This window comes from Neophocaena asiaeorientalis, unplaced genomic scaffold (genome assembly GCF_003031525.2).
Source record: "Neophocaena asiaeorientalis asiaeorientalis breed wild unplaced genomic scaffold, Neophocaena_asiaeorientalis_V1.1 scaffold196, whole genome shotgun sequence".
Taxonomy (NCBI): domain Eukaryota; kingdom Metazoa; phylum Chordata; class Mammalia; order Artiodactyla; family Phocoenidae; genus Neophocaena; species Neophocaena asiaeorientalis.
The window spans coordinates 2,580,168-2,607,416 of NW_020173929.1; the positions used below are offsets into that span (position 1 = coordinate 2,580,168).

Genomic DNA, 27,249 nt, shown 5'->3' on the forward strand with positions numbered 1-27,249 from the left:
GGGGCTCTCACCCCCTCCACTGTCACTGTGAATTCACTGCGTTCTTATCGTTGGACCTCCCTGCCTGAGCTCAGATTTGTCTCTTCCTAGCTGTGACCTTGGGTGCCCCTCTTACCCTCTCAAGGCCTCAGTCTGCTCTTCTGTAAATGGGAGTGGAAACGGCTTCCTCTGAGAGCTTGTGAAGATCTGCTAGAGAGTTGTGTGTTTAAAGTGACTTATAAACTGTAAAGATTTGTCCAGATGCTTCTAACCCATGTAAATATAAATCAGGTCATATCACTCCCACGCTGAACACTCAGCGATGGCAGCCCGTCTTGTGCGGGCACTGTGGGCAAACCAGCAAGTGAGGGGCCAGGGGCACGGCTACACCACTAACTTTAGAGTGCTTTGCGTGCTGCTCAGTCTTTGAACCAATGGGTGGATGAAATCCAGTTTTTAGAGTTCTTCGAGATTCTCGGGTGGTGGGTTGTGATAAATCCAAAGTCTGTACGTATCTCCATTCAAAGCTGTCTTCACTGAATTAAACCTTTGGACCATCTGGTCGACCTCATCTTCTCTCTCATTTGCCTGGTTCCCTGGCTACAGTCAGGGGTGGGTTACGAGGGAATTAAGGGCAGCGACTGAAGGAGGTATATATGAGAGGGAAAGAAAACATGCACTTTGAGTAGATGTGATTTTCAAATTCACCATTGTTTTGGGTTATTTATGCATTAAACATGATTTAGTTATTTGAGCCCCTCCACAGGTTTATGAAAACAGTAATTATACTGATAATCGCAGCCATCACACATGAAGAGCTTACTCTGTGCTAAGTCCTTTCGATGGATTACCTCATTTGATCCCTACAAAAACCTATGTAAGTAGATCAAGCCATTTTCCATTATAAGCTGGGGAAACTGAGCCCTGAGAAATTAACTTGCCCATAGTTACACAGCTAGTAAATGAGAGAGCAGAGACCCCACAGATGGTATTTCTGACTCCAAAAGTCCAACCTTTAGGCTCTATAGCCTATTTCACTAACCAAACAAAATATTTAACTGCCAGGGAGTGTTCTATGTGCTGGAGTCACAGTGGTAACACCGGACCCACAGTGCCTACCTTCTAGAGGGGTGAGGAGGGGGCAGAAAAGGAAGTAAACAAATTCACAGACAAGGTAACTTCAGACAGAGGAGGGTGTCCGGAAGAAAATAAAAAGCAGATAAGAGGATGGAGAATGACTGCGGGTGGGAGGGACAGCTCTCTGTGTGTACTGCAGACCACAGACGAGTCACTTCAGAGGTCACTGGATGCACCAGCCTGGGAAACACATGCAAACAAGTACTTAATTCACCCGATAGCTATTTTTACTTCTTTTGCTTCCATTTTGGGTAAGCAGATGGAAATTCAATGCACAAAAGGGGGGGGTGGAAAGAGAGAAAAGAGCTTAACATTGCAAATCTTCTTGAAATGGTATTTAAGGGAACTACAAGTCAGGAGCATAAAGCCACCAGTGCCATCATCTCTATTATTTGATAAGAAAACACTTTCGCAAGCCGAGCAAAAGATTAACGAGCCCACTTCTTCAGACTGAACGCAGCCTATCCGCGGGCGCCTCCCACTTATGTAAAGTGCTCATCTGAGGGGAAACATCCCCCTCCTGCATCTGGACTGGAACAAAGAGAGGCCTCTCTTTGCTGTGTACTTCATGTGTGTTGGGGGCCCTGCCCCAGAACTTGGGGGGCCCCCAGGAAGTAGGCGCTGCTTAGATCTTCCCTCTACACAGGAGGAAACTGTGGCTTGGAAGGTAAGGAGACCTGTTCAGATCACACAGCTGGAGGAGGCGGCGCTGGTTTGACCCTCACACACGGGCGCCTCTAAGGATGCAGGTCTCCACAGGAAAACCACTCAAGCGCCACCTAGGAGCATTTGCCTAGATAAACAACAACCACTGATGATTTTTAAAAAAACAACACAACCTATTCTGTGTTTTAAAAATGTACATGAAATGTAGATTTCATGTAATATGTCACGAAATATGCCCTTTGAAGCAACAAAATCCCTCTGCGACTTCTGCTGCCAATGTCACCCCACCTGTCCCAGTGTCCTCTGGCTGTTCTTTAAGGCCCAGTTAAAACCCCAGTCTGTTCTGACACTACCTCCCCAAAGACTCCAGTCTTCTCCAAGATCCTCTGGGCTATGAGGGCTATGAGTGTCTGTTCTGACACTACCTCCCCAAAGACTCCAGTCTTCTCCAAGATCCTCTGGGCTATGAGGATGAGGATGAAGAAGACGATGACTGACACACACTGTGTGCCAGGCACTGTGCTTTGCATATATTAACTCAATCCCTATGACACCCCTACGAGGTTGGCACTGTTAGTCCTGTGTTAAGAAGAAACTGAGGCATACCGGCTATATGAACGAGGCCACCAGCTCGTACGTGGCAGAGCTGGGATTGAATCCCGGCCAGTGTCAGGGCCTGAGGGCTGACCTAATGCAGTATCTTACAACCAAGCTTCTTCTTACATTGTCTGGTGGTCTGTGCTCATTTTTTCCCTCTGTCTTGTTTTTGCCTCTCTTATTAGGCAGGAGACTCAATCACATAAGCCACTCCATAATTCCCTTATATCCCTTCCCTGCTGATCAACAGAAGTAGAGTGAGAAATGTGAGTTAATTAGTGAAGCACTTAAGATGGTATCTGTCACTTAATATGTGCTCTATAATGCTAGCTATAATTAGCAGGAGTGCTTGTAAGTAGGAATAATATTAGGAGTTGCATTATTAACTATTATTATTGGTAGTGGCACTGGTTACATTGGTAATATCAATAGTAGTACTGGTAATTGTATTAGCTGTAGTCGTATTACTAACCCAGATGCTGCTTGAGAACCCAGTCAGAATGGCCATCATCAAAAAATCTAGAAACAATAAATGCTGGAGGGCTTCCCTGGTGGTGCAGTGGTTGAGAGTCCGCCTGCCAATGCAGGGGACACGGGTTTGTGCCCTGGTCCGGGAAGATCCCACATGCTGCGGAGCGGCTGCGCCCGTGAGCACATCCTACGTCAATGAAGAAAGACTATTCTCAGCGCCAACTGTCACCTAAGCATGTTTATGACCATTTTAGTAACCGGGGGGAGCAGGGGGCGGGGCTGGGGCATGACAGCCACCATTTATGAGTACTTTTAGGTGCCAGGCACTGAGCTGAGTGTTTTACCGCATTATCTCTTTAACCCGAGTAGCATCTTATTATCTTCACTGTTTTATCGCTGAGGAAACTGAGGACTAGAAAGATGGGCTGATGTGTCACACTGCTAGAAGGTAGCAGAGAAGGCACCTCTGGGATGACCCAAGAGGCTGGTGGAACCCTCTGACCCTTGGGCAGTACCTGAGGTCGTGGTATGGACTTCAGGTGGAGTGAGTAGGACCCCTATGGGCTGGGACCTTTGCCAACTCCAGTTTTTCTGAGTTCTGTCCACATACTTGCAGGAACCCTCTTGGCTAGCATGACATGGATCAGGGCAGCCAAGAGACGGGCTAGACACCCAGCACCTTCTTCCGGGACCTCACCTGGAAAAGGGCTTTGATCTCAGAGCAAAAACAGCTCCATGGGAACTGGGGGCTGATAGGTATCAAAGCAGCACTCTGGGCCACCTGTGTCTCCTGAACCTGCCCATGGTACAGGACCACGTACCAAACAGCTCCAGGGTGGATCCTGGTAGAAGTGCCTCTCCTCGCAGCAGCACGGGAAGGGCTTCCTAGCGCCTTCATTCTCAGAGTGGTCCAGGTGCTGAGAGGGGATGTGTGAGGAAAGGGCAAGTGAAAATCAGCCAATCACAGAAACACTGAGCAGGCCAGCGGCCCCCAACCTGTTTGGCATCAGGGACCAGTTTCGCGGAAGACAATTTTTCCACAGATGGAGGTGGGGGGGCCGGGGCGGGGGATGGGTCAGGCGGTAATGCGAGTGATGGGAAGCGACAGGGAACGGCAGATGAAGGTTTGTTCACTTGCCCGCCACTCACCTCCTGCTGTGTGGCCAGGTTCTTAACAGGCCACGGAGCGGTACCAGTCCGCGGCCTGGGGGTTGCGGACCCCTGTCCTAGGCTGCAAGCTCAGCCCTCCCCTTGTCTTGGCCCTGGAGGCCCCAGCTCCCCGGGGCATCATTCTGGACCGTGTTTCCTTATTCTCACACTGCTCCTTTCTCTCTCCCCCAGGTCCCACACTCTCTCTTGCCACGTGGTCTCGGCATATGCTATTCCTTCTGCCTGACACTAATCATCACAGTAGCTAATACTGAGCACTGACTGTGTCCAGGTTCCATTCTAGAAGTGCTACCTACGTTAACTCATCAGCGCTCGCCTTACGGGTGGTTGTGAAGACTAAATGTTAGTTGTCCACAGAACCTGGGCTCTGGAGAGACTAAGTGACAGCTCGAAGGATCTAAAATAAGAGAGTGGTAAGTCTGATCTCCAACGCGCGTCCCTGAATCGCAGTTTTCCCCTCAGATCATGCTCTGCGGGCTGAGAAACAGAACACCAGATGTTTCCAGGTTCCATCCCAAGTCAGACGCTCTTCCTGGCTTAGTGTTCTGAACACCAGCAGGCCCCCAGCCCTCGGACCGAGCTTCCCTCCATGATGGGGCACTGTGCAGGGCTGGGGAGAGGGAAGCAAGGGGGCCCGGGCTTGAAGTTAAGCAGATGGGCTGGTTTGTGGAAAAGGAGCCCACCTTCGTTTCCAGTATTCCCAGATATTCCTCAAGGATCTGGCTTCTCTGCTGCTGCTGGCAGCACCGTTCGGTGAGTCTGAGCACCCCAGCTCCCGAGGTTCTGAGGCAGAAAATCAGATCACCCTCTGTCTATCTCAGCCCCCTCTGCATCTCTAGCTGCATCTGTCTCCCTCCGTGTGCTCTGCGGGATGATGTTCTCCTCCAGCAATTTGCTGGCAAGCCGGCAGACCTCCCTCTGCTCCGGCATGTCTACACGGCCTTCCTCCCCACTTCCCCAAAGCCCTCATTCCCAGGAGAACGATGTCCTCTGCCCGGATGCTATTTCAGCTACCCATCCCTCTGCCTCCAGGCATGACGAGCAAGGACCACATTTAGCCAGATGTGGCTGTCCATTCTCCTCCAGACCATGGGGGAAGAGGCTCCCCCCATCTCCCTGGGTAACCCTGGATCTCTGACAGCAAGTTCTCTCACTTTCTGAGCTCAGTCCTGGGTGATGACATGCCCTGCAGGGGGGCAGCTGTGACTAATCCTGTGTTTGAGATCCTGCTGGTGCCTGTGATGCAAAGCTGCCAGCAAGAAAGGGATCCTGGGAGGGTGCAGGGAGGCTCCAGCTGCGGGGCTCTCCCAGGACAGAGGAGAGGCAGGTGGGGCTGGAATGGCCCCAGAGAAAGTGGCCCCAAGGGCCATCACCCACCTAGATTATCTCAGAGCTTTAGGACTGGGTCTCAGCAGCTGGGTGGGAAAGCTGTAGCCTGGCATGGTGAAGGGCGAGGGCTTTCAGGTCAGAGAGACCTGATTCGAATCCTTGCCCAGATACTCAGCAGCTAGGTCGCCCCTGGCCCCGCGTCCTCGTCTGTAAAATGCAGGTAATGCTAACACGCACCTTGCTGATTCGTTGTGGAGCACAAAAGAAACAGAAGTCGGGAGAGCTGCCCTTTAAAAGGAAAAGCTGGGTCTTTTCACATGTGGCATCTCACTCGCCCTCCCTGATGGGTCACTCAGCCCTGTTTAGCATATGAGGAGCCTGAGGCGTGGAGGGGCCTGTGCGGGAGGCTGGATCGGAGCCCAGGCCCCTGCTCGAAGCTGTGCTGCTGCCCGGCTCACCGCGGAAGCACGTTCGACTGCCTTCTCGTGCCTCGCAAAGCTCCCGCTGCTTCTACAACTCCCTTCTCCCTGCAAACCCAGAGCAGGAGGCCCTGGGGCGAACGGTCCTCACGGAGAGACACTGAGGCCCCACTGAGCGGCGCAGACGCAGCTCACAGCGTAGCAGGATGAGCTTCGCACAGAGGGTTGAAGGCATGTCCCGCCTGCCCTCTGTCAGCACGCCTGTGGTCACACACAACCCCCGTGGGAGGGAAGACGGGTACTTTCTTCAAAGCGGAATCTATAAGCACAGACTGGAGAGGCACCGTCAGTGGTGCCACGGGCCAAACCCAAGCCGACAAACCGAGCTCCTTGGCCCAGGTAGGCGAGGCGGTGGAAGAGGTCCCTTAATCCCCACGGGCCCAGACACCCCTGAACCATCGAATCTCCAAGCGGAAAGCCTCCAGGCTACAAACCCACCATCATACCTGAAATCAGAGGTTCTGTCCAATTCTGCTTGGGGGACCTGACCCCCATGTCCCAGACATGGGACAGAGGGAGGAACTTCAAGGGAATGAAGTGGGGGAGGGGAGAGAAAGAGACAGACAGACATCCCCAGACTCACAAAAGCAAAGCTTTGTCACCCTGGGGCCCTAGCAAACGCCGGCTCCTTGGTGCACAGGAGAGAAAGGCTCTGCTGAGGGTATTGGGAGTGGCAGTGCCTTGTGGGGACATGCGTCCCAGCTTGCAAAGGAAAGGCCAGCCAGGCTCTCGAAGTCCTGCAGGGCCTGCCCTGTCAGAGTGCATCCAAGCATGGCAGGACCCACCCTGCAGCCAGGAACTGGGCACCAGAGAGCTGCCGGGCTGTCTGTCCCCCTGGGTATTTTTTTTTTTTTGTGGTACGTGGGCCTCTCACTGTTGTGGCCTCTCCCGTTGTGGAGCACAGGCTCCGGACGCGCAGGCTCAGCAGCCATGGCTCACGGGCCCAGCCGCTCTGCGGCATGTGGGATCTTCCCGGACCGGGGCACGAACCCGTATCCCCTGCATCGGCAGGCGGACTCTCAACCACTGCGCCACCAGGGAAGCCCCCCCCTGGGTATTTTTAAGGTGTCCTTTTAGTGCCCAAATCTGAATTTTTGGGATTCTTTTTTCCTGATGGTGGTTCCAATTTTCCACATGTCTGACACTCACTTGAAACGATTCACGGAAAAATGCTTTTGCAACTGACTTCTTTGTGCCACAGACAGTGTGGTTTGTAAATAAGGAGATATCTAAACACGTACTCATGTGTATGTTGTCACTCAAGCTCAGCCATCGCAATCACACACAGACAAGCAGTTCGTGTAGCACAGAAACCCTGATGTCATGTTTTAGAGCGTCAGGGGCTGGGAATCCCCCCAGGAGGAAAGCCAGAGGGTGGCCACAAAGACATCCAAGGGGTTCTGGGCACAGCGTCCACAGAAGAGCAGCTCCCTGGCCAGCACCACAGCCAGTAGCCACGCTCGCAGCCAGAGGGCCAAGCAGCCCAGCCTGGGGCAGCAGGTCCCAGGAAGGTTCCTTGTTCTCCTTTCCCAGCCACCTTTGCTTGGGTGACCCAGCCTCAGGCTCAGTCTAGCACCCTTCGGGACCTCACCACTAACGAGCAAACCTCCCCTCCCCATCTCCACCCCCTCCAGATGTTTTCTTGGCCCTCTCTCCCTCCCAGCCAGCTCTGGCAACCACAATTTCTCCACAAAGCAGAAACAGCTGGGGCGTAGAGCCTGTGCTCTGGCCCCATCTCCCTGCTGGATGCTTCCTTCAGGAAACCCGGGGCCTCCACCTGCTGCCTTCTTGCTCCGTGTCAGGCCCCACCTGCATTCACTGTCCAGCTCCCCAAGAAATGAGACAACCATGGTCTAATAATGACACCGGTGATAATAACAGCAGTGGTAGCATTTACGGGGAATCTACTGTGTGTGTGGACTGGGCCACTATTGCTTCACGTCTCTCGTAATGACAGACGGTATGGTACAGAGGTTATGAGCAGAGCCTATGTGGCCTTGGCAAGTTACTGAATCTCTCTGTGCCTCCACTTACCCATCTGTAAAATGGGGCTGCGAAGAGCACCTATTTCCTGGAAGTGTGTGCCCACATGTAAAGTGCTCAGCACGGTGCCTGGCACGTGGCAAAGGCCCTATAAACATCTCTGATCATCATCGAATCCTTAAAACTGCTTCGTTACTGCCCCATGTTTATAGCTGAGGAAGCTGAGGCTCAGGGAGATTTGGAACCTTGCACAAAGGTCTCAAGGTTCTTGAATGTCAGAGTTGCTGTGCGTGCCCAGGCCACCTGACTCCTGAGCCTCTGCATCCTCGCTCCCAGCATTTGCCGTATGTCCACAGGATTGCCAGTGTTTTCACGATGGCTGTTTTTTAATGAGCTGGTGTGGGGATCTACGCTTGCATCTTGATCTTTTGTGACTGTGGAGGCCCTGGAGAGGTGGGCCTGGTTGTGAGGACCACACCACTGAGACCCAATGCCTCCCGAAGACAATGGGTGGCGGGGGGGCTGGGAAAGCAGTGGCACTCTCTGGATCAAGGTCTCAGATCTCCCTCCTCTGTGATGGGGCACAGAGACCCCTGGGCTGCTCTCCCCGTCTCCTGGGCCCTGCTGTGAGGTGGAATGTATGCACCCAGGGCTGCCTAAACTGAAGGCGAGTCTCTCCCACTCCCTGGACCTTCAATTACACAACCCTCGACCCCTGTCCATGAGTCGAGCCCGTGGACAGACCCTGCCTTGGGTGGCCATGTGGTGGCCTCCAGGTGAAGCTCCTGTTAGCATATATACTGGACAAATTACAAAAAAGCATCTCCTCTGGGCAGAAAATTGAAAAAAAGGTGGCCCTCTGAGTAGACCAATTAGAATGGGCACCCTATCCTCAGGCTGACATGGCTCCATGTGTGTCCCCCACTCATGCCCCTCACTGCGTCCCCTCGTGCAGTGTGCGACCTGTATATCTGTTCTTAGCAGCCCTTTCCCCAGTTGGGAAAGGGCTGGGACCCCGTGGACAGCACTAGGCTGGGGGCCAGCAGGCCTGGACCCTGGGGCTATTGATCCACTAACCTGCTGGAGATCAAATAACCTGCCAGAGCCATGACGTTCCCATCTATAAAACGAGAGAACAGGGCAAAATGTGCCTAAGAATTCCTAACAAGAATGATATCATCATCATCAAAAGAGGTGACAGCCACCACTGATGGAGGGCCAGTTACCACCCAGACATCGTCCTAAGTGCTTTTTCTGAGAGCACTAGCTCACTCGATTCTTACTACCACCTTTCTAGGTAGGTGCGAATACCTCATTTTATACAAGAGGCAACTGAATTTCCAACAGCCCAGGTAGTAAATGCTAGAGCTGTGAGACAGAGGCCAAGGCCCACCTTCTGAGACTCAACGACCCCACCCTACAACAGCCCGGGGTGAACAAATCCTGCTGCACCCCAGGGACAGGCCTTCATCCGTCTGAATTCGCAGCCGTCGCTCATGTCAGGCCGCCTCCTCACAGGCACACAGGCCGGGGCCAGGGCTCTTCTTCCACCTTGTCGGTCACTCGGTCAGTCAACACACACTGGGTTGCACGGTCCACCAGGTGTGCAGCCCAAGGCAGATCCCTACCGTTCGTTGTTCAGGGCCATCCTCGGGGGGTCCAGGTTGGGGTTCTCCATGGACTCCATCTGTGGACACCGCAGGAAGTAGTAGAGCGTGTGGAGGGCGTCAGGGGACCAGGTGATGGGCTGGGGTGGCTGGCGGGCCTGGCGGGCGGGGCTGGAGCCAGGACCCAGCGGGCGGCGCCCCTGCATGTGGTGCATGGCGCGGGAGACCAGGTCACCTGGTGACGAGGGCAGCCGAGAGGGAGAGAAAAAGGAAAAGTCTGAGTTCACAGCCCACATTCTCCCAAGGATCCTGCTAGCTAGAGGAGCAGCTAAGCCGGCATGCCTAATTACTATTTACCCAGAGGTGGCAGGTGGAGGTGGAAACTGTCACCCAGACACATGATAGCAATTTAGATTCCCTTTCACTTCCAGTCCTGCCTTAACAGTTGAACGAAACGCTTGGTAGGGGCCCGGCCCCACCAGAACTTACGCTAATACGGTTTCTTTTCCAACAGCCCCACTCCCTCCATCACCCCATGGCCCTTTCCCCAGCTCTCACCACAGGAATCTCCCTGGGCTTCTTTTCCCAACCTCCAATTCCTGTGCTAGGCTGCGTGGTGATTCTCCCCCGTGCTGTCTGGTGCAAAGTCCAGGTACTTCTGCAGAAAAAGGACCTCCCTCTCCACGGCCTCAAGGAAAACTCCCACCACCATCCATTATGCTTATTATGTGCTGAGTGTTCAATTTTCTAGAAATAGAATTTAATTTGATCCTTACAAGGCTGGGGCCCGAGTAGGATCCCCATTTTGCAGACGAAAAAATTGAGGCTTATCGAGTAAGCAAACATTTACGGACACCATGCATTTCCCTGGTCACAGGGATGCCGCGGTGCCCAGTAAACGGTAGAGTCTAGATTTGAATCCAGGCCTGTGTGACTCCAAAGTCCATGAACTGAACTGGGACCCAGGCCGTGGCCTGCGCTAATGAAGTCTGCAGGGTCCTCAGGTCCCCATATCCTGTGCTGTGTTTCTTCCCCAGTTGAGTCTTTTCAATTCCCCACCAGCCCAGGACAGGAAACGTCCCATCATTGTGTGAGGCCACAATGCTGAGAAAGGACGGGTGAAATGGCCCCAGGCACCTGCGGGCCCCTCTTTCTAGGAAAAGTGGCGCCTTCCATTCTTCTCAGGCCTGAGAACTCAGGGGGGCGTCCCCTGTGGGTCAGCTTGCCCCTTACAGATAACCCCTTGGAGAGAAAGCCTCTGAATGAGGCTGAGCTCAAGGAGGGAGAAACGAGCAGGTTTTAATATGGCAGGTGAAGTGTTGTTCAACGTTCGATAGGACCAATTCATTCACTTATTCCGTTAACCTCCCCTACAGAGCCTCTGGGTCTGGGACTCTATACCATGTGTCCCCAGAGCCCTGCACAGCTTCTACGGCACAACGGGTGCTCGGCAAACATTTGGAGGATGAAAAAGTAGCCTTACACATTCATTTCATTTAAGATACAACTCCTGGTGGGGCCTGACTTGAGCTCGTTAGCTGCCAAGTTCTCCCATGACAGCCACAGCAGCAACGCTTGTTTCCAAGCAGGGACAATGACAGCCCTGGAATTGGAGATCTCCACTGGGCAAGAGCCCTCCATGCCACCCCCAGGTCCTCACTCCTCTCTACAAAGCGGACTTGCTCATCCCGCAGTTGTAGCTCAGCTGCCTGGGTGCCTGCTGCCAGACCCCAGGGCCAGGAGGGCTGAGGGTACTTAGTTCCTGATGCCTGGTTCCCATCCCCCAAACTCTAATTTAATTGGTCTGGGGCAGGACCCAGGCGTCTGTATTTTGTCAAAGTTCCCTCAGTGAATCTAACCTCCAGTCAGGTTTGAGAATCACCAGGTAAGCGGCTGAGCGCATAGATTCTGGATTAAGACTTGCCTGGCTTCCAGTCAGGGCTCTGCTATTTCTATCCTGTGTGCTTTACGTAGTAAGTTACTTAACAAAGCCTTGGTTTCCTTATCTGTAAAATGGAAATAATCGTTTCTAACCTAAAAATCCTGAGGATTCAAATAAATAACAAACATAAAGCACTTAACATCATGCTTGGCACAGAGTAAGTGCTTGGTAAAGTTAAATATATCACCATTATTGTTACTGTCTTTTGTTAGTAATCCTCTATCCTACAGGCCACCTCGTGGTACTCTTCCTTCCAGGACCTCTGCCTGCAGTCAAGCACTGCCCCTCATTTCCCAGGACAGGAGGATTCCAGCCCTGCCCTCAGGCTCCTGGGTAGTAGAAACTGGCATCAACAACCCAGACAGCCAAGCCGTCTCCCAGCAGCTAGTTGTAGAGCTAAGTTGGCTGCAATAAGTTGAAATCTGGCTCCCGTTTCTCCAGGTCTAAATGTCATAACTGTTGGCATGACCACAGGACCACAAGGAGGAGAATTCAAAGAGTCCCCGATAGCATCGAAGAAATCTTGTTGAAATATCATTTCAAAGACTCGACAAGGTAGAAGTCATTACCATTAATTATGTTTAAGATGGTTTCGTTGTTCCTGGTGTAGAACCCTTGGCAGCACATTTCCAGCCAGTATGCAGGCAAAAAAATCGAGGAAGGAAGAGGAATACCTCCTAACAGCTCCCTAAAAGGGAAGCCAGGAGCAGAGAGGCCTTCCGAAGGTTTGGGAAGCCATGAAGGCAGCAGAATGGTGACTGGAGATGGAGTCCCCAGACACTTTGCTCCAGGCCCAGCTTCGGGTTTCGGTGTCTCTCAAAGACCGAAGAGACAGATGCCTGCAGACAACTCTGATCAGGCATCTAAAAAACTTAAGCTGCGCTGCAAGTCCAGGTTATGGGGCAAAGACAGCCACTTGTTTTGGATGTTCTCCCAGAGGGATTTTCCCCCCTGCCACCTTCTATTTTCTAGGCTTCAAGACAGACATGAAAAGATAAGACAAAATCTCTAAAAAAAAAATCTCTTTACAGCCACCCCATAAGGGAGGCATTTCCATTTTACAGATAAGGACACAGGCTACACAAGTTAAGTGATTTGTCCAGTGGCACAAGCAGGACTTGAACTGGGGTCCCTGTGTCCCAAACGCATGTTCTCGACCACTGTGACACTGCTGCTTGAAGTGTGGTCTGCAAACTGCGACAGGTCTGTGAACTGGGACAGGTGTGCAAACTGGTTACTGGTTCGGAAGTTCATTTCAGAAACTGAGAGTGAGCTTGAAAGAACTTCCAGAGCAATCTGACAGAATGATTTTATGCCTATTTAATCTAATTAATAAAATAAAATGGCTTGCATCTTACCTGCGCTTTATTTCATATTTCTAAACGTTCCTTTTTATTGTATTTTATAAAAGTTTCAGTTTGCAACAAAGCTGGAGGGATACCATCCCTGACCTGCTACCACAGTGAGTTTCAGAAGCTGTGGCCCAACGGGGCTGTGCTCTTGGTTTGGTACAGCTGGGCACTCCTCAGAGCTGCTTCTGAGACATCCTTGTACTTGAGAATCAATTGACCCTAAGCTTGATGAGACCTCAGTCTGAAGCCCAAAAACACCCACAAGTATGGAGAAACACGCCCTCCCTGCTTGTTAATCATGAAAGCCCTGACAGAGGTGCTACGGCTTCCCTCTGGTCTGTCCAACCTGCATCAGGAGCCATCGTATAAAAAGAGAGTGGGAGGGCCTGGGATTCAGCACTGTCTCCAAAATGAGGCCCATACCATCTGGCTCCCTTTGAAAAGAAGTATTTTGTTTATTTCTTATTCCCTTCCATTTACCTTCTCATAGGTAGAGAGGGACAGAGGAAAATACAAGTGCCCGAGCTCCCTATGCAGATGGACCTGATACAAGAATGAGACTTCCTGACCTACCTGGCAGGCTGGTCCTGGCCAGGTGCAGGGAGAGAATGGATGTTAAAGCCAGGCTAAACTCTAAGGTACGAGGTGCTCAGCGCCAAGTATCACTAGCTTCATTGAGCTCTTTAGTCTTGAAGAGAAAAACTGCAGTATCTGCTTCCACCTTCACCTCCTCCCTCCTTCACAACGATTAGCAAAAACCCTGGTTTCAGAGCGAGGGAGCTCGGGCATCTTGGCACATGACACAGCCTGCTTGGTTGTCGGTGAAAGATGCTCTGGGGATCCTTCTTCCCTTTGGAGGAATGGCTGAGCCAGGATGGGGACCAATCCTAGGTGGGTTTTAGGAGGCAAAAACGGGACGATAGAGAACTTATTCTTACACACACACACACACACACACACACACACACACACACACACACCCCAATACACAGCTCAGGTTCTGTTCTCATCACTACTGATACATACACGAGGGGATACAACAGAGAAAGTCTCCATTCTCATGAAGCTGAAGTTCTAATCACATGAGAAAGATGACCAACTATTCACAAGTAAATATATAATCAATGCCAAGTGTCCATTAGTGCCTTGAATAAACCAAAGCCGTAAGATGGGAGACAGAGAACGAGGGTGGGACCCTTAACCTCCGCAGGGTGCTCAGGGAAGGCCTGTCTAGTAAGTGTTATTGGGCAGAGACTAAGAACGTGCCATATTTGGACAACTGGAGGAAAAGGTCACAGGCAGAGGAACAGCTAGTTCGAAGGCCCTGAGGTGGGAAGATCTTAGCCAGGAGGCCAGGAGGCCAGGAGGCCAGGAGGCCAGGGTGGCTGGAGCACAGTCAACAAGAGAAGAACAGAAGACGAGGAAGGCAGATCATATGTCCAATCCTGGACTTCACTGAGTGTGCTGGGAAGCCGTGGGGGTAACTGAGAGGATATTGAGCAGATGAGTGACATAATACAATTTGGGTTTTAAATATCCCAGGTTTGGCCCGAGTTGGTAGCCCTGGAAGTGGTGAGATAGTTGGGATAGTTTTAGAAGGTAGAACTGATTGGAATTGGTCCCTGGGCTGAATGGTAAGGACAAGCCCTTCCCCTGAGGGAAGTTTCTGAATGCTCGCCTTGTGCCTGACTGTGGATTGTAATGGGCACAGAGACCACTACAACAAAAGGCTCTATGATAAAAGTCAAGATCAGATTCCGATCTTATGTATGTATGTATGTATGGCTGCAATGGGTCTTCGTTGCTGCACACAGGCTTTCTCTAGCTGCAGCGAGCGAGGGCTACTCTTCGTTGCAGTGCGTGGGCTTCTCATTGTGGTGGCTTCTCTTGTTGCGGAGCACAGGCTCTAGGCACACGGGCTTCAGTAGTTGTGGTGCACGGGCTCAACAGTTGTGGCTCGCGGGCTCTAGAGCACATGCTCAGTAGTTGTGGCGCATGGCTTAGTTGCTCTGCAGCATGTGGGATCTTCCTGGACCAGGGCTCGAACCCGTGTACCCTGTATTGGTAAGTGGATTCTTTTTTTTTTTTTAATTTTACTTATTTATTTTTTTATTTTTGGCTGTGTTTGGTCTTCATTTCTCTGCGAGGGCTTTCTCTAGTTGCGGCGAGCGGGGGCCACTCTTCATCGCGGTGTGCGGGCCTCTGTCACGGCCTCTCTTGTTGCAGAGCACAAGCTCCAGACGCGCAGGCTCAGTAGTTGTGGCTCACGGGCCCAGTTGCTCCGCGGCACGTGGGATCTTCCCAGACCACGGCTCGAACCCGTGTCCCCTGCATTGGCAGGCAGATTCTCAACCACTGCACCACCAGGGAAGCCCCTGGTAGGCGGATTCTTAACCACTGTGTCAGCAGTGAAGTCCCCAGATTCCGATCTTGACCTCAGCTGCCCTGAGATGCTGGTGGCTGGGCTGCTAGTCACGTCTACGAAGCCCACAGCCCTAAGTAATTTAGAGCTTTGCTAAAGTCAGACACAGCAGGAGTCAGGCCCCCTTTCTGATTCTTATTTGCAACCTGACTGGGGGAAAATGACTTTTCTTCTCTAAGCTTCGGTTCCCTCATCAGGACTACCTTGCTGAGTCGTTTTGCACAGTAAATGAGATCATGTGATGAAGGCACTTCATACAGTGTCTTGCACATAGTATGTGCTCACTTAATGTTCAAAATGCAAAACAAAATCAAGGTGTTCTCCAGTGGACTGAGGCCTAAGTGTGTCCCTCACTGTTCTCAGGCCAAGAGAGTTCACCAAACAGACTGCGCATAGCCCCAAAGACAGCCCACCGTCCAGGAGACATTCCTCAGGGGTGGGGATCAAGCCATACACCCAAGCCCACTTCCTGTAGGGTCCTCAAGAGGCAGGGGACCCAGGTGGCCATGCTGGAATGCCCCGAGGAGACAGAAAGCTCAAAGTCCTGCTTTCTGCCCCAGCCTTATTACCAATCTGCTCTGTGACCTTGAATCAGGCACCTTCACTTCCTGTCCTGGGAAGGGAGGAAGCTGTGTCCTAAAGAAACAGAACGGCTTGCCATTCACTATTCAGGGGCCAGAAACCTCAAAGAAATCACAAGTGGAAAAGGCTGGAGCAGAGTGAAACTCCATCTGTTTCCACACTGTGCGCTATACGACCCTTGGCACGTGTCCCCGCCCTCCGCTGGGTGGTCTCATGACCCCGGGAGGAGCATGCAGTTTGATTTCTCAAATAATTGGGATAATGAGAGGGAGAGATCGGGAGACACGGGGATCTCATGCCTCCTAACACGATCTTCTGAAACAGCTGCCAAACAGTAATGACCTAGACCCAGGGGTTTCCCGCTGTGTTCCAGAGAGCCCTGAGGTCCTGGGAGATGCGCAGGGCACCGCAGGGCTGAGACCACTGATCAGGTCCTCCTTCAGCCAGAGAAGCTCAGCTTTTTTCTTTCTTTTTCTGTGACGAGGTTTCGGGAGGTGCTTTCTTTCAAATACTGGTTGTAAATTCAGAGCCCTTGGGGCCAGGCAGGTAAAATAAATAAATGAGACAGGCCAGCTACGAGAGACCGAGGCACGTGGCAATGTAGGGAATGCCTTCTGTCGCCTTAGCTGCCACTCAGCTCCCCCTGATCGCTGCCATGCAGGAATGGGGCGCAGCAGTGCCAGATCATCTGATTTCTCTAGAGAAACGAGAGATCCAAATTTGGATGTGATTAAATGCACCTGCCAACTAAAGCACACATGTCTGTGGGCCACCAGTTTACAACCTCTGGCTTTCAGAGAAGGTAAGCAGCGTGGAGGAGAAGGAGGAAGCCAGGACCCGGAAGGTGGGCTCTTCCCCGCCTCTCCCTTGGAGCCAGCAGACCGTGGGTGCCCCACTTACTCAGCTCCGAGATGCTCCCCACACAGGTGGCCAGGAGGGACTGCTCCAGGGTCCGGAGCTCCAGCTGCGCGTAGGCATCGGCGCGCTCGTCGTGGCCCAGGGACCCGCTGTTGTAGGGACTAAAGTACGCAGGGAGGGAGAGGACACCTGTGGGGAAACATGGTGGACAGTGTCAACGAAAATAATCAATAAACAATCAATAGTAAGAATAGCAAAGAGTTTTATTTGAGCCAAACTGAGGACTAGCCCAGAAGCCCACTGTCTAGGTTACTCCGAGAAGCCTCTCTGGAGAAGCAGGGTTTTCAGCACAGTTCTATATCTTGTCAGAACAAAGAATATTAAACAAGTCTGGGTTACATTTCTTCAAGGTTAGAAAAAAAAAAAAAAGAACAGACCAGCACGTACATAGCAAGTCGGTATGCCTTAGCATCTGGGAAGGGAGTCTTTTTTTTTTTAAACATCTTTATTGGAGTATAATTGCTTTACAATGGTGTGTTAGTTTCTGCTTTATAACAAAGTGTGGGAAGGGAGTCTTATCATCCAAAGAGGACCAGCATTGGCATCCCAGGAAGGGGGGCATTTAATCTTTATTTTTAACCTAGACGTTATTTACTTCTGGTCAATGTGCCCTCTTCTTTAATAATTAAAGCCGACGTACAATGTATGTTTGATAGGCCACAAACAGGCTATTTTAGTTAGCATAAAACTCAAGTTAACTCATGTATAAGCCAGAACGACTTCCCTATATGTCAATATGTGAAAATGTCTTTTATCAACAAGTCACCTGAGGATGGAAGCAAAGCTCAAAGGCCACAGCTCTGCTCCCTGTCTGGTCGAGTGCGGGTGGTGGGCAAATTGCAAGGCTCCACTTAGGACAGCTGACTTTTCACTGTGGGCAGTGCTGCAAGAGCCAAGATGAGGGCGGCCCACCTGTAGACATGGTTTAAAGCAAGTGGAGACCATCCTTTCTTGGAGCTGCACAAGGAACTGGCCTCCAGAGGCTGGTGGGCCATATAAACATTCATTCATTCCTTCCCTGCTTCACTTGCTGAATATCCAAAGTGCCTCACTCAGCCCAGGGATTCTGCTGCCTTTAGGATTCTGGGGTGACAAAGAGACCTGGCTTTGTCTTCACCGAGCTCAGTGGATGCGGCGTCAGATGTAAACTGTTCACCCTGCCCACCCAAAGGGCGGCATCGCCCTTGGAGTCCTCCCGCTTCCTCATGCTGCCCCCCCTTTCCTTCTTCAAGCCAAGAATAGGACCAGGAGAAATCACAGAGAAAAGGATGCTGCTTTCCCCGCTCCAGGAAGGGGACTCATCCAGCCACTGGCCAAGGCCAATTAGCGTTTTTCATTAGCACTTCAACAATAGAGGAGCAGAGCTGTCAGAATCAATCCCAGGGGGTGACAGCCTGTAAATTTCTCCAACTCACTGTGTGGCTTCTTAGAAAGCATCAGAAAAGCAAAATCAGACTGGCTTAAAATTACATGTTGGTTCTTCAGAGCATGTGACCACAAAGATTCCCAATTTTTGGTAACTGCCTCTTCTTCCATCAACGCTTCTTTGTCCAACCCCCTTGAACTTTTTTTTTTTGAAAGCAAAATACCCACAGGAATTTATTTTAGTCACTTTTGGGAAAATCTCTTAAAATTCCTTGAGATAACAGAAGAGCCCCTGGGATGTGGCCAAATCCAGGCTAGACTTCCCTATCCTGTACCCAGAAACATCATAAGGATGACGACAGCCAGAGGTCCTGCAGCAGAGAGGTTAACACAGGGCCTTGGAGCTGGAACATTGGGGCTCACGATTCTAGCTCTGTCACTTAAACCAGCGGTGTTACCTTGGGCAAGTTACTTCACTTCTCTGTGCCTCAGATTCCTCATGTGTTAACTAGAGGTGACAAAAGTTACCTAGCTCACGGTGTGGCCGTGAGCTGCCAGATGTCCACGTGTGGACTGCTGCGTGGCTCAGAGTAAGTGCTCTTGCTATTATTTTTCCTATGTGCTGGGAACGCAGGCTTTAGGTACACTATCTCATTTATTCTTTCAACAAGGTGGGCACTGCTGTCTCCATTTTAGATAATGTGCAGAGAGTCTGAATAACTTGCTCTACCAAGTGGCAGAGCTAGGATTCAAATCCAGGTCTGACTGGCTCTAGAATGTATACGCTTCACCTCTCTGTAAGCCCAGATTCAATGAACACACCGCCAAGCTCACCTACGGCTGTCCCGATTCAGTGTTATTCCTGCTTGGTTCACCCGTGGAAGCCCCACTGCTGGGCCTCGTGTGCTCTTTTATGGGGCAAACGCACATGGCAGCCTTCCTCCTGCCCAGATCCCGGCAGCGTTCTTTGGCCATGCTCTAGGTTCGGCTGCCCGTCAGCCCTGCCCTCCTAACCTGCCCCTCCCCTGACCCAGCCTCCCTGCCCTCCCCAGCACTGCCTCACTGCCCTCCCCAGCACTGCCTCACTGCCCTGCTGTGTGGCTGGGACCTGCCGCTCTGAATCTCCCTCCGACCCCTCCAGGATGGCAGCGGCAACAGACTCCCGATCTGGGCGCTGGCTCGGCAAAGCAGGGCATCAAAGCACTTCCTCAAAGCTCTGTTTCCAGTGGAAGGAGGAGGGCATGACTAGGTTCCCCCTGCCCCCAGCCCTGTCCCCAAAGCAGAACCTCTCCCTGACAGCTGAGGACCCAAACGCATGAGGAAGACCTGGCTCTGAGCATTAAAACAAGTAGTGAAACAAAAGACCACCCTCCCATCCCCACCCGGAACTACAAGCTCAAACCCACGGGCAGCCCAAATGTTTGGGAGGGCTTCTACGGGTCTAACTCAGGCCCTGCTCTTCCTCTTCTCTTCATTATTAATCCACAGAAACAACGCTAGGGACGTGTGGATCAAATTTACAGAGCTTAGGGCAAGGGAATAGGAAATTCAGCTGATTTGTCAAAGGATTCCCAGAGGGAAATATTATGTCAATGGATCTAGTAACAAGAGCTTGCAGCTCCATTAATAATAGTCCCCATTTTCCCAGTCATCGCCCACCCAAAGGGGTTTTCATTTAATACCGTGGCAAAAGTAATTATGAGCCTATTGTTACTAATAGTAATTGATAGCATCACAGCTTTTGCATAGTACCTTTTGCTTTTAAGGGACTTCGAACACCGAGGAGTACATAATTTATTCTTCCAGCAAGGGAGGTAGGGAGGTCATTATCAGTAATAGCCACTGATAACATTTTTTTTTTTTTTTTTTTTTGCAGTACGCGGGCCTCTCACTGTTGTGGCCTCTCCCGTTGAGGAGCACAGGCTCCGGATGCACAGGCTCAGCGGCCATGGCTCACAGGCGCAGCCGCCCCGTGGCATGTGGGATCTTCCCGGACCGGGGCACGAACCCGTGTCCCCTGCATCGGCAGGTGGACTCCCAACCACTGCGCCACCACGGAAGCCCCACTGCTGACTTTTAAAGAGTGCTCACTATGTGCCAAGACTGTGATAACTTTATATGCATGATCACATGCAATTCCCAAGGCTTCATGAAGTACTGTTTGCATCCATCTTATAGATGAGAAGACCAAGGGTCCCGCCCCCAAAGTTAAGTGACTTGCCCAAGGTTACTGAGGGTCTGAAACTGAACTGGGGCTAGAATCTCAACATCTTGATTCTCAAGCTGTTGAAATGAAATGACGTCCTAACTTTGGCCCCCTTGTCTTTAGTTAAAGAGCACAAGGATATTTGAGAGAAAAGGGGTTCTGTTCTGTTTGCGCCTGGGGTCTGATAGGAGGAAATATAAAGACCCAGAAATACAACTTTCTTTTAATGTGCCTGCTAAGGAACCCTGGAGGCCTCACGTAAAGCTCTTACAGACTGAAGGCCATCTCTCTTATTCCCTCTGATCTTTCCAGAATGCAGTTCCACAGGCTGCCTTCTGAATCTGCCCCCTTAAGAAAGCCTTTTTTGGACTTCCCTGGTGGCGCAGTGGTTAAGAATCCACCAGCCAATGCACGGGACATGGGTTTGAGCCCTGGTCCAGGAAGATAGAGACCCAACGTAGCTAAAAATAAATAAATAAATTTATTTAAAAAAAAAAAAAAAAAGAAAGCCTTTTTTAAATGTCAATGTGAAATTCTTCTCTCTCCCACATAAGCCTGCTCCTCAGCCATTCTCACTGGAGATGGAAAACACTTGCCTTAAGTTCTCTCACCACTTTAGTGCCTTCTTTGCCCCACAGAAATTCCTGGCTTTAGGGGATGGGCCCAGGGCAAGGTCATTCTGGAAAAGGGACTTCCAAAAAAAAAAAAAAACAGAAGAAAAGCAACCCCCCCCACCCCCCCCCCCTGTTTACTAAAATCCTTAGAAAAAAATCTGTTTATTTCAGTCATGACGGGAAAAAAAAGCATGCTGGAATGAAACCTGTATCCCTTTATTAATTAATAAGGATACCTCAAATCAATCCCTGCTGAACTCTGTAAAAGTTACAGAGAAAACCCACGTGCGTCACTCAGATCGTTGCTGTGAAATGAACTCCGGACTGTGAGGCAGGGAAGCAGTAGGCATGACCCAGGTACCCTCTGTCTCCCTTGTCTACAAAATCAGCATTTCTGTGGAAACAAGGTTCCACCCCAGTGTGCTCTGACTGTAGGTGAAGCCTCTACATTTCTCAATCTGAACACAGAACCACAATCTTCGGTCACTCAATTTTTCTCAAGCAGGTTGCCCAACCCTTGAATCTCGGAACTCATTACCTCATTCCCCAAAGCTTCCAGTCCCTTCTCTGAGCATAGTACCACATCCACCCAGTTGCCCAAGAACAGATCCGGTGAGTCATCCTTATCAACTCTCTTCCTCCTCCCCCCACACATCCAATCAACCACCAAACCTTGCTGCTCTCATAACCCTCGTATCTCAAAAATCCAGTCACTGCCGGTTCAGGCTACCATCTTCCCTCACTGGATACTGCAATAGCCCCTCCCCGTCTCCTCCCTCCGTCTCACCCCATCCCTGACAATCTCTTACTCTGGTCACGCACTCTTATTTACTCTGGCTTTAAACTCTTCAATGACTGCCCACTGCCCTCACAAAGAGGTTCAAACACCTTTCTACAGATAAGAATAGATAATATTCTTCTTTCTTTCTATGATACTTAGAGATGAAAATAATTCTGCCAGTAAATAGGGAAATTCCCAGCACCTCTCAAGAAATCAGCAGAGTTAAGAAGCCTACGCACTGAAGAAAAGGGAACACTCCTGCACTGTTGGTGGGAGTATAAATTGATACAGCCACTATGGAGAACAGTATGGAGGTTCCTTAAAAACTGAAAATAGAACTACCATATGACCCAGCAATCCCACTACTGGGCATATACCCTGAGAAAACCATATTTCAAAAAAAGTCATGTACCACAACAGGGAGATCAGCTCGGTGCTTTGTGACCACCTATAGGGGTGGGATAGGGAGGCTGGGAGGGAATATGGGGATATATGTATATATATAGCTGATCCACTTTGTTATACAGCAGAAACTAACACAACAATGTAAAGCACTTATACTCCAATAAAGATGTTTTTTTAAAAAAAATTAATAAATAGGAAACAAAACAAAACAAAAAAAGAAGCCTATGCACACCTGATCCTGGTTTCTGCAGGCTGTTTTCCGAGTTTGGTCACTTGGCTCTGCTCCAGCCCTGGGCTCCTTCCCAGGTGATTCTCCACCAGTGCCCAGAGAGGGCGCCATTGAGTCAGCTGGGAAACCCAGTGCACAGAAGACTGGGAGTCCCGCCTTCTTGCTGGCTGCCAAGCAGGAATTCGACCTGGGTTTCAGCTGGCAGAGGTTGCCGGCTCCTCCAAGCAAGCAAGTAACAAGCCAGAAGCCAATGGACTGCACACTGGGTTGACAAACCAGATTTTCAGTGCTAAGGTTTTTCAGAAGCAGGGCTCAGCCCAAAGGCCAAGTCGATGGGGATTTCATTCTCTTCTCTGTAAGACACAGGGGTCAATTGGGTGGCCTCTTAAGTCTGCTCCAGCACTGGGATCTTGCACTCCAACTGGCCCTTCTGTGGACTCTAGCACTAAAGTGCACCCCTTAAAACCTTTCCCCCCACTTTAATTCCACTATTTAATTTCTGAATTGTGGAAACAAATAGGCCCTGTTAGCATTATTTCCTGTGATCTAATTTCCCCCAACTTATAACAACAGCCCAACAGACACAATACACACAAAATGGTAAACGTAAAGATGTCCTTTTTTTGTGAAAACTGGGTAGATTTACAGTTCAGTTTTTCTAACCAGTCATCGAAAAGCCATCAAGACTGTAACATAACTGTACCCCCAACCTGACAACCCATTCCCATTCCCAGGGCTCTCCACAGATTTGCAAATGTTCTTTTCAGGGCGCTGTGACTACAGTGGGCCCAGCGACCTGTGCAAGCCTGCGTGCCTAGCATCTTCTCCCGCCCCTGCCCCCCGACACGCCCCACCAGACTCACTAGCCCCCCAGCCCAGGGAAGCTCATTTGTGAAGACAGCAAAGGCCACTGCCTGTCGCCTGTTTCTTTAAAATGAAACCCGGCATGCAGAGGATTACTCTTTTACTGCCCTTGAGAGGAAACTTGGCAGGGTGTCTTCTGCCACTTTTCTTAGGAGCTGGAAGCTTGGGTGGGGTTCAATCCATAAGCTTCTGAAAATAAAAATTATATTGCCCCACTGAACAGTTTCCAAATAGCCCACATAATCCAATCCTTTTTATTTTTTTAAAGTGTTTCCATTCTCTGATCTGGAATTTTATATATAGTACGTTTAATGCTCGGTTGTTGCGTATTAGTCATACTGAAACAAAGTGCTGAAGAGTTAAAGCTGGAATATTTTCCAGAGAGACCCAAATGGAGTATATAAGGACAGTTGGTTCTTAAAAAAACCCACTTCACTGAATGGTATTTCTCCTGATCTTCGAAGTCCAACGAGATTGGGGGATGGGTGTTGAAGCAAGGGGAAGATGAAGGAAATAAGGAGGAAAACCTAGAAGTGGAATGAAATCTGCTTGACTTGATGAGTCGTCAATCATCCCTGTAAAAATGACTCATCAAGAGTAATTGAAAGCTCATGTAATTCTCAGCCAGAACCCACCTAAAGATGAGACCGCCATACTGTGAGGCCCAAGAATTCAAGTGAGGGGCAAAGGTTGGGAGACAGGAAGAGAGAAGAGTTGGGGTCTAAACTGAGTTTGGGAAGCAGGTTTTAACCACGGGTTAGTAATGAACAGAGATGGGTGATCCCATACCGAGTAGTACTCTATGCCATGAGTGGGATGAACCAGCATTTGAACCCACATGAAGACCCCACCAGGGGTCTCATTACAATTAGCTAGTACTGTTACTAACCCCATTTACCAATGAGGGACACTGAGGTTTAAATGGGCTGGGTCACTTGGTGAAGGTCACAGAGCTAGAAAATGGCCGAGGTGGGATTCAGACCCAGCCGGTCCATCCCGGGAGTCCACACTGCCTCTCACGTGGGGCTCTGCCCATTCAAGCCCAGGGACAGAAGACTTCCGTCACCACTCACCAGTCCAATTAGCACTGCCCGTTCCCCTTCTCCTTCAAGGTCAGGAAATTGAAAGCAGGCATACTCATGCTCTGGTTGACACCTCACTCTAAGTTATCAGAACTCCACCGGCTGAGGGTGCTCTTCCCGTTGAGAGAGGACCAGAGGGCCAGGAGCTTACCATTAAACTGTGAAATAAAAATGCACATTTATGACTGCCCAGGGAGCCAGGGGCCAGAGAACCCAGGGCTAGCGAGATCAAAGGCTGTTGGAGTACAACACGCTTGTTGCCAGCGTCCCCAATTCTCTTAAAAAATATATGCGGTAAAAATATAAGGTCAACACTGGGCTGCATTCATCTCTCTCTGGAGTCCTTGACAGTCTTGGGCCTTCTGGCGGCTGGGCGGGAGGATCCTGCTTGGGGAGCTGGCCTTGGGCTGCCTCTTTTCCCTCCAGTTGGTAGCAGCACCTCTGACCTCAGGGCTGGCTCACTCAGTTCTCAGAGGGGCTCTAAGCAGGGTGAGGGTTTAGATGGGGAGAGAGGCCACCATAAAATAATAGCCCAACAAAGCAGTGCGGGTGAGCCCAGAAAGTCTGCTAGGAATGTTGGCTCACTGGCATTTTGGTGATTTGTTTAATTAAGGTTCATATCAGAGACCCGGAGGATGAATATGCCCGTAAAAGAACTAGTAGAGATCATGGACTGCTGCTTAATTCTTTTGAAGTGAGAAAAGCCCTAGCGAAACGCAGCCTGTTCATTGCCATTTCCCCACCTTGCAAGAGAATAAAATAAAGCCACAGTAACCAAGCAGATCAATTTCAGGAAATTAAACCTAAAGATGAACTCTGGAAAACCCAGCAACCGTCACAACATCGGGGGGTATGGAGGGGAGAACTCACACGTGGACCACTGAGATTTTCCCTGTGGAAAAAGATCTCTGTTGTGTTTGGAATACTTTTTAAGAGATTCTGGGTGGCCTCGCTCCAAAGTATTGATGTAACACATCAAGAACTTGAGCGACCCAGGAAGCATGAGTCTTGGAACTGCCACCTCTTAAAAAAAAAAAATCCATCACATGACCATGGTCCTTTGTCAAATGCTGTCCTTGACCCATGGTGGCTGAGCATGCCAATTCCTGTGAGCCAAGGACAACATCCAGCCACTTTTGTATAAAGGCAACAACACATTTAAAACATAAACATACACAGTCATCACCCTAAAACATCAGCCCTTCCCCCAACCCATGCACACAACCACCAAGGTGAGAGTGGTTCTCTCTGCGCTAGGGCTATAAGAATGTTTTGAACTACTATGCTTTTTAAACTTTTTACAAATATGATTTATTGGTGGTGTAAAAAGTGATTGTTATAAGAGAAACAGGGGACGTGGTGGGGGAGATGTACTTAGAGAGAGAAGAAGGTGATAGAATGTTTCTTCTGAGCATAGGAATAGCCATAATTTCAAATATGTTAGAAAGTTAGTTAACTGAAATTAAATTTTTATATAGGAAAACAAGAGAACGTTTAAAAAAATTACTATGATCTAATTACCTATAAAGAGCCCAGAATGGAGGTCATCTAACATAAAAGATAGTTATTTCTGCACGGGAGAACTTTAGATGATTTTTTTCTCCATTATTCTTCATGCTTTTTTTCTACGGATTAACTAATGAACATATATATTTTAATAAAAACAAAACCATTGTTACAACTGTTGTGAGCTCATGGAGGAAAAAAAGTAAATAGAAGGAAAACTTGATTGTTTTATATAAATATTAATTTTTAAAAAAAAAGGTAAGGGAAAGAAACTCAGACAGAAACTGTTCTATATTCCTAAGCAGGAGGTGAGATTTTGTCTGCAAGTCTCATTCCAGAATCGGCCTGAGAGCCAGCCCCTTCACCTAGCCAGATGGTAGGGACTCTGGGCCACTCAGGGGCCACTCAGGGGCACTTCCTCTGGTCCAGCCATGTACCCACTGGGCTGAGCCTGTGTGATCATGATGCAGCCACGTGGCAGTCTGGACCGCCAGTACTCTCAGTCGGTACGGGCTGCCACTTGCTGGGATTGGGGACAGGGAGAGCTGGGGGACACCCTCATCTGCACCAAGTGTGAAAAGAGAGGCTTGCCACTACCAGTGCTGCTGGGGGTGGGGTGGGAGGTACCGGTGGGCCCGGGAATGGGAGAGAAGGCAAAGCACGTCCTGGGAGTGATCCCGGAGCTACTTCTCTAGCGAGAGCAGTGCTGCCTGCAAGCAAAAGAGGGGAGTGGGAGAAGTCTCCAACTCAGAGGAAGGAGAGGGATAAATGAGCCCGAGCACCTGTAATACACACAAGTCATTCCTTAGGGGTTAAAAAAAAAAAGAGGCAAATGTCATAAGGTCTAGGGCAGATGGCCAAGATATTTATTAATAGAACATGAATGCATCACTAGTCAGAAATGTGCTAGAGTCCTTCTAACAAATATAACCTGCTTCAGTCGGCTTTGGTTCCCATTCCAAATGACGCTATTAGACCCTCCAGATGATTTAAGAGCATGAATCAGAGGGAAGAAGGTTCAAAACTCAGCTATGAATCTTATTAGCTATGTGACTTTGGACTAGTTAATTAACCTCTCTGAGCCTCAATTTGTTCATCTGTCTAATATGCCTAATAATAGCTCCGAATTCACTGATTATTTGAGAATTAAAAGAAGTTAAGTAAGTAAGCATTTAGTAAAATGCCTGACACATAGTAAGCATGTAATAAATGGTAATATCTTATAAATGGCCTCACGGATTCCCAGGGCCAATAGCTTTGGGATAAAGCCATCAGATACCATATAAAAGTATTTCTATTCGACAGAAGTGATGGACCCTAGGCCAACCGATCCCATTATTTTCCTAAAGGCCTGTGCTGATACAGAATCATGCTTTATTCACCACGGATGGATCATTTATTCTGCATTCCTCCACTAATTTCTTCAACAACTGTTTACTGATGACCTAATAATCTGCTAAAAGTGGCTATGCTCTGGGGGTAGAAAAGTGAACAGGCCATAGTCTCTACCCTCTTGATGTTTGCCGTCTAGTGAAGGAGGGCAGACGGTATACCAGCCAAGTC

The 27,249-nt window shown here is 49.8% G+C and overlaps 1 protein-coding gene across 1 annotated transcript in view; it reads right to left on the reverse strand.

Annotated features, from left to right (window-relative positions):
• The window catches only part of ABTB2 (ankyrin repeat and BTB domain containing 2), a 181,801-nt gene that overhangs the window by 31,801 nt on the left and 122,751 nt on the right, over positions 1-27,249 (reverse strand). Inside the window, exons 2-3 of the mRNA XM_024752600.1 lie at positions 16,617-16,763; positions 9,440-9,653 (exon numbers count right to left, since the gene is read on the reverse strand). Of these exons, the coding sequence (XP_024608368.1) occupies positions 9,440-9,653; positions 16,617-16,763 (361 nt within the window). The remainder of the gene's footprint in view (positions 1-9,439; positions 9,654-16,616; positions 16,764-27,249) is intronic.